Source organism: Geospiza fortis, unplaced genomic scaffold, assembly GCF_000277835.1.
Source record: "Geospiza fortis unplaced genomic scaffold, GeoFor_1.0 scaffold55, whole genome shotgun sequence".
Lineage (NCBI taxonomy): Eukaryota > Metazoa > Chordata > Aves > Passeriformes > Thraupidae > Geospiza > Geospiza fortis.
In genome coordinates, this window is record NW_005054308.1 from 12,135,882 (window position 1) to 12,143,652 (window position 7,771).

The 7,771-nt window shown below is 50.7% G+C and overlaps 1 protein-coding gene across 1 annotated transcript in view; it reads right to left on the minus strand.

The window, feature by feature from the left end:
• Positions 1–4,481: 4,481 nt before the first annotated feature.
• Positions 4,482–7,771, minus strand: part of GRXCR2 (glutaredoxin and cysteine rich domain containing 2) — a 12,689-nt gene continuing 9,399 nt past the window's right edge. Inside the window, exons 3-4 of the mRNA XM_014312191.2 lie at positions 5,771–5,986; positions 4,482–4,752 (exon numbers count right to left, since the gene is read on the minus strand). Of these exons, the coding sequence (XP_014167666.1) occupies positions 4,573–4,752; positions 5,771–5,986 (396 nt within the window). The 3' untranslated portion in view covers positions 4,482–4,572. The remainder of the gene's footprint in view (positions 4,753–5,770; positions 5,987–7,771) is intronic.

Sequence of the window (7,771 nt, forward strand, 5' to 3'; positions counted from 1 at the left end):
CCCAGCCCAACACGCCATCCCTCAGAATGCCAAAGCCTGGGAAACAGGGACAGGTATCCCCACAAAGCATGCACACTTCTCCTAAAATGGTTAATGAGCTCCTGTAATGAATTTCTTTCCAGAATGATTTGCTTATTCCAAGGAATTGTCTCCTCCATCACACCGATGGACCTAAAGCAACCACAAAGCTGACTTTGCCTGTAACCCACCCATAAGTCCAAATTATCTTCTCCACCCCACTGTTGGCTCTGAGTGTTTCCAGAATCCCTCAGCACCTCAGCCTGGGGGTCCCAGTGGTTCCAGGGCCACCCCTCGCATTGCTCCAACCAGAACCAGCTGTTCCCTGCTTGCAAAAACCCAGCAAACAAAACTACACCAAGAATTCCTGTGCTCTCGCCCAACACCCAGCAAATGCACGGACAGCTTCCCACTAACAGCACCCAGCAGAATGGGTCACATTGGTCGTTATTCTGAATCCAGGGAGCTCCGACCCCACGTACCTGTGCTGGCTGGAACCTGTGCCATCCTTTCCAGAAGGTACCACGGCATGTCTCAGAAGTTGTTGCAGGGGAATCACCAGGCTGCACAGAGTTCTGCACCAGAGACATGGCTGCAGCTCACACAGAGCAGTTTGTATAAAATCAAAAGATTTCAAAGCAATGAAGGGCTGGGTTAACATGTAGATCCAATGTAGCTCACATAAATCAAAACAACAGCCTCAAAGACTTGCAAAAATAATAATGTTTAAACTCATAAATATTCTGATTCTTTCTTTTTTACTGCAGGGAAATAAGGCAGTGATATTGCAAATTCAGCTAAAGCTTTCCAGATTCCTCCACTTGTTTTGTGCTTTGGAAGGGTGGTGGCTGTGAATAAATGTAAATTAAAAACCCACTGCACAGATTAGTCACTGTGATAAAGATTGATAAATACAAAAACCCTTTCACATATGGACGTGAATATTTCAAATACAGTTCAATTCATCACACCTGAACAAAGTGTTTTGGTCCTGCTCACTTTAAAATGACCCCTGCAATCAATTAAAGGCCACCCAAAAAAAACCAAACGCCACAGTGGCGCTTTCCAAGGGAGCTCTGTGCTCCATCCCCATGGACCACAAGGTGCAGCTGGTACACAAAATCCCCCAGCTGAGGCCACACGTGGCATTTCTGTGGGCCAGGAGGTGTCTTGGCACTAACATGGCCTTGAAGAACCCCAGGAGCCTTGGCTCTGGTGTCTCTGAGAGCTTGTCTGGTCACACCTTCCCACCCTGATTTGCAGCACAGCAACATTCCAAGGCCCCACCTGCAGAGTCACAACAGAGAGAACCAGGGCAGGAGCCCTGGAGTCAGCTTTAACCAAGGCATTATTAGTAACTCTGGGAATCACCTCTCCCATGCCACTGCGTTCTGGGTTAGAGCCATGCAGCACTCTGCACCACCTACAAACAGGATGATTTAACCATTTAACCTCCCAGTTCTGCACCCTGTTGCTGTCAGCCTCGCTGCTCAGGTCCAGCCGCCCCTGCTGGGTCACACAAATGTGGAACATGGAAACAATCCCCTTTGCACTCCTGCTTTGGCTCAAACCCTCCACCACAGAGCACTAACTCTGCTTCTCCTGTCACCTTGAACTGCCAAGCACTCAGGAAACTCAGCAGGAGGTGGCCCTGACTTCTCTTTCCCGAGTTTGCTCCCAGCTTTCCCACGCCTTGCAGAGCACATCCATCGCTTGGCCATGGTGTGGCAGCCAACAACAGTCAGTGAATGAGGCTGCCCGAGCTGCCAGAGACACAGTCTGGAGTTCTGCAGCAGGGCAAGAGAAGAAGTGGTTGCTTTTTGCTCTTGGGTTTGTTTTTTCTTTAGAGAAACTTTTAAATTCCTTTTTGTGTGTTCCTGTTCTAAGGCAAAACAAGAACAGCTGTAGAAAGTTAACAAAAACCATGAGAAACATACTCCAGACTGAGCATCTTTGCCTGTATTTACTGTTCAAAGTCCTGGCAGTTGCAGAGATATTTGGGTTTTTCCTTTGTAAAAGAATATCACATGCAGGACAGTTTGGGGTTTGGTACAGGGCACACCATGACTCCAGGCGTCTGCTTCTATTATTGAGCCATTAAACGCCAGGAAAAAAAAAAAAAGGTGCTTAATTAAACCAAACACACATTTTTTAGAGATTCCTGTATTTCCTCCACCATCCTCGTCAGAGACACTTCAGCTGACCCTGCTAAGATCACATGCAGAAGCCTGGTGAGTTCAGCAAGTCCCGTGTCATCTTTCCAGGCCCTCAGCAAACAGGAAAAACTTGTTATTTTTCAACAGAAGTGCAACACGTCATCCTCCACTCCTACCCTGACCCATAAAGTAATCCAGTTTGTAAAGATCTGACAATTTTTGATAAAAGGTCACCCAGCAGAACTTACTGTCCAGCTGCTGGATGGCAGCAGCAGGAGCCAGGCTGCCCAGGCAGGTCAGGGTGGCACTGCCCATCACTCAGAGCCCTGGGCACTGCCGAAGGGGGGTCTCAGCTGTGCCCATCAGGGCTGGGCCATGGCCAGAGCCAGCTCTGTGCTGATCTGTGCTGCTGAGCCGGTGACAGAGCCAGGCTGGAGCAGGGCAGTGCTCGGGCTCAGCTTGTGCCCTCCACCTCATGCCACCAGCCCAGAGGAGAGGGAGGGAGGGATGGAGGGAGGGCTGGGGGGCTCTGAAGGCAGCAGAAATAACAGCAGCAGCATGTGACAAGTAACCCATTGCCTCCACAGCCAGCTCACCAGGATGCTGCAGGAAAGTTCCAACTTCTGCCATGTGAAATAAGAGCATTTATTGGGTAAATCAAGCCAGAGTATTACCAAAAATGAAAGGAGTACATTGGAGGCTGGGGAAGCACATCTCTGCTCTGCTTGGTCCGCAGGACACTGGAGCCTGTGGGATAGGCCTGAGCAAGGGCAGGGCTCAGCTCCTGGCTGCAGGCATCACCCCTGTGCCATGCCCACATGATGGGAACAGCTGACACAGCCAGGAGGAGTGACAGTGCTTGAGAAACATCATAGTTACCAAAGAACTATAAATATTGATTTTATAAGTGCGTATTTTTGTCTAGTTTTATTGTAAACACTACCAGACAATTTTGCCTGGTTACTTTTTTGTTATCTTAGGCCAGCAAACTCTCCAGCAAGCCCAACAAACTGAGATCAAACAGGTTGTATTTGAGGGAAGGGATCTGCCTGACAGCAGTTTCTGATTTGGGAAGTCTCACCTGCCCTCAGTGATACCCCAAGGACCACATTTTTTGACATTGCAGATACTGATATGATGAATGAGGCCGATCAAGTATCTCCTGTAGATTGATGCACTTTTAAAAAAAGAAACTCCCAGTACCCACAGCACAATTTCAGCAGAAGACACATGGAGGTGTAGGAGCTAGAACAGTATTATTTTGAATAATTTCAGTATTGCAGAGAAACCTTGTAACCTACCACAGGAGAAGAGAAACTTGGCCATAAATGACCCTGCCCAGGCTTGCAGCCTCAGCGTGAAGCACATGTGAGCAGCCTCTAACTCATCAGGGTCTCAGAGGTAATACAGGAGTTAAGGCTGCACTGACATCACTCCTGAATATAAAAAGTAATAAGTTAATGCTTTAGAGAAAAAATAGCTTTTCCCCTGTTTGCTTCAGGCTCCCACAGCACAGCCCCTGTGCTCTGTGCACCTCTGGCAGCCTGCAAAGGATCCCCATCGTTGCTTCATCTCACTAATTAGAGTTTACCTGCCGCAGATTACAACATGGGATTAGCATTAAGCAAGAGCTGTGCTGCTCACCCTCAGCCTGGTCCTGAGAAATGCTGAGCAGCATTCAGGAGAGTTTTAATTCAGCCCTTCCTTGTAGGGAGGCTAAAACTTAATGATTTCTATTTAGAATAATAAATTCACATACATTTTTTATATCTCCAGGTTTGGGAAAGGTTTTCAACTCCCCCCATAAATCAGACCCCAAAGGAATCCCTGTGTCACTGAAGTGGGTGTCAGAGCAGCAAAACCTCAGGAAATGCTTGTGACCCTGCAGGGCACAGAGAGAGAACTGCAGTGGCAGTGCCACTGTTGGTGCCCAGCAGGTTAAACCCAGAGAGGCATTGCTGGGACAAACAGACCTGGGCTGGACTCCACTGGTGCCAGCACCCCTGTGCACATGCACTGGTACCAGCTGGCACCAGTACTGACTGCAGCTGCACTGGTACCAACTGCACACCTGCACTGGTACCACCTGCACACCTGACAGGTGCTGACGCTGCCCCTCTCCTGCTCGGAGGAGCAGCTTCACACCCACAGTGAGACATGTCCAGAGTGCCTTTCCCCCAAGGACAGTGTTCCCTATGGACAGAGTGTTCCCCATGTCCAGAGTGCCTCTCCCCATGGACAGTGTTCCCTATGGACAGAGTGCCTTTCCCTGTGCCCAGAGCACCTTTCCCCATGGACAGTGTTCCCTATGGACAGAGTGCCTTTCCCCGTGCCCAGAGCGCCTCTCCCCGCCTGTTAACCCCGTCCCTGCCGCGGGCAGGCCGAGCCCCGGGCCGGCTCAGGCAGCGCACACCCAGCACGGCTGCAGCCCGCTCTCGTCACACGCCGGACACCGCAGCGCCCGGTAGGACTCCCGGAATCGGTTTGCCAGCATCGAGAACTTGCTGCCGTGGCACAGCGAGCAGGGAGCACAGCCCGAGCCTTTGCACTGGGAGCAGCCGTGTTCAGCATCACCCTCCTGCAGCAGACACAGAAAAAAAGCTTGTTAGTGGGTGGGAGATACCAAAGTCAGGAACACTGCTGGGAGAGGGAAGTTCTCTCTCCCAGTCTTTGCCATCACAGTTACTCCTAACACACCACTCTGCCCATGACAATCAGTTCTCCACAGCAAGGACTTGGACAAAAAGGCTCCCACATGCTTGGGGACAATTTGTGGCTACTGCTAGAAAATGAGCAGTTAGTGTGACTGGGCTTATAACACAATACTCTAAACTCATCTTTCTCCTCTGCACAGCTCCACCCATCTTCCTGCCATTCCTTATCACACCATTTCACTCTGTAGCCTCAGGTTTGAGCCACGCTTCATTTCTTCAGGGATTGCTCGTCACCCTCCCTGCCCAAATCCCTCATCACCACCATGCACACTTTCTTTTGAGCAGTGCTTTGTGCCTGCCTCTCTCCCACTGTGCCGGGCAGCCTCTTTCAAATCCCACCTTGAAGTTCCTGGCAGCAGAAGGACCGCAGTGACCCACGCTCAGTTCCATGAAATTGTATCAGCTCCACATGACAGCATTAGGTTTTGTGGGATCAAATCATGGTCAGACTAATTGGGATTCTGACCAACAAAGACTCCTCCGTGAGAAAGCAAATGTAAGGCACAACCTTATTTCAGCTGATACTAAAATTTTAGCCTGAAGCAGTCTCAGCCACAGAGCAGCTGTGTTTAGCCTTGTCAGGCTGGAGAAACTCTGGCCTGCTCTTATCCCACTGGGAGGGGTGACCAGGGATGGAGCCCAGCCAAGCTCTGTAAATGCCAGCCATCTCCGAGGGAAGAAATCAGTGGGAGACATGAGCACCTGGAGCCAGCACTGCTGTCCCCCAGAGCAGGATCTCAGCAATGTTGTTCATTATCTCCTGAGGGAAACAGAATGGTGCTTCCTATCCAAACCTAGCTGGGAGCCAGATACAGAGATGGATGGGGCTTGGGTGGTTTGACCAGGGTTGTGGGGAAAAAAGCACTTTCCATTTTCTCTTACCTGCACATGCTGGTTGCACATGATCATATTCTCCACATCTTTTTTATGTCCACCACTAAGTCGCTCTTTCTTCTCCCGGTACACGAACGTCCAGTCATTTATTCCCTCAGTCTGGATGATTCTTCTCATGAGCTCCTTCTGGTCCATCGGTGCACGGATGATTTTCAGGTTATTGGTGTAGATGATGATCTTGCCAAAATCTACAACTGGGGAAGCCTGAAGAAGGAAGTTGCCAGTGTCTCACCAGTATAAATTCACTCTGCAAACACTGGTGGTCCCTGAGCTTCCAGAATAGTGTCCCCTGCACCAGGCCAGCTCCCCTGACCACCCCCAGAGCATCCAGCAAATTGGTGGAGGCACAGCCCAACTGGGTGAATTGGTATTTTTTTTCCTAGTCATTTTAAAGCTAAACTTGGTCAAACATTTCCCTGAGAGCAGCACTTTGCTGACCTGGTCCCTCCCCTGGTGCCATATGGAGTTACTGGGGCCTATTGTTTTACACACTCTTCATATTTCACAGGCATTCCAAGTGTCTGTGTCAGGAAGCCATGCAAAAGGAGACGCTCTCCCACAAAATGCCCCGAGTCACACCAGCTGCTGTGGTGGCTGGGCTCTCCTGGCAGCGGGACACCTGCTCCCCTGTGGGGAGGAGCACGAGGGGGAGGCAGGTGAGCACAAGTCCTGCCCACCTGCAGGAGGTGAGAGCCTCGTGTGTGTCACAGACACGGTGTCTCCAAGCACCAAGTGCATGTGGATGCAGCACAAGCTGCTACTGGACAGTGTGGTCACCCCAGGTATCTGTGGCTGGGGACACTGGGGAAGGAGAGGAGCATTACCCAAGAATGCAAAACAAATTAACGAGCTGGATAAGATCACAGCAGTGCACTGTCCTCGGGCAGGAGAGATTCATCGTGGTCTGATGTTTGCAGGCAAACTGCATGTCCAGTGTGTCAAATATCAGCCATCTGGGTTTCCCACGCACAGCTTTGATGAGCACCAGGAATTAACAGACTTTCAGTGCATTCAAATCAAGGCCATAAAAAGTATTTACACATATTGTGCATGTACTGCCTCTTTATAAGGACTAAAGAAGCACTTCTCTATCAGTGACATTAATAACACGTTAAGAAAATAGCTAGTGAAACTAAGCTGGGATTGTCAAAGTAGCCAAAGCGGAATTCTGGCTACCAGGGGATGCAGACACCTGGCACCCTGATGGCAGCACTGGCTTCCTGCCAGCCAAAGTCACACAACTTTAATATTTTAAATCTATCTCATTAACTTAACGTCCTCCTTACATTTGACTGATCTAGATGCAGTAGGATTCCCATGTACAGGTAGCAATAGGTAAGGAAATTTTCTCTTTTACTCTACCCAGTGGACCGATGCAGACCAGGAGAAGCCAGAGCACAGCTGGAGCACAGCTGGCAGATGCTGTTCCCTCCTGCAGACCCTGACAATCCTGCCACGTGTGGCATATTCAGCACACAGAATTCCTGGAACAGTGGCTGGAGATTCACAAGCATCCCTTTCAGGTCCTGGCCTGACAGAACAGTTTTGTGTGGATGAGGCTGCGGTGTGAGGCTCCTGTCACCACATTCCTCCAAGCAGGATTTAGCCCGGATGGTGCCCAGAGGGGGACGGGCAAGGGCAGCACTCACCCTGCAGGGGCTGGCAGGGGACACCGTGGGCAGTATTTGCCCTGCAGAGGCTGTCAGGGGGACAGCACAGCCATGGGCAGCACTTACCCTGCAGGGGCTGGCAGGGGACACCGTGGGCAGTATTTACCCCACAGGGGCTGTCAGGGGACACCAAGGACAGCACTCACCCCACAGGGGCTGGCAGGGGACACCAAGGACAGCACTCACCCCACAGAGGCTGGCAGGGGACACCAAGGACAGCACTCACCCCACAGAGGCTGGCAGGGGACACCGTGGGCAGTATTTACCCCACAGGGGCTGTCAGGGGACACCAAGGACAGCACTCACCCCACAGAGGCTG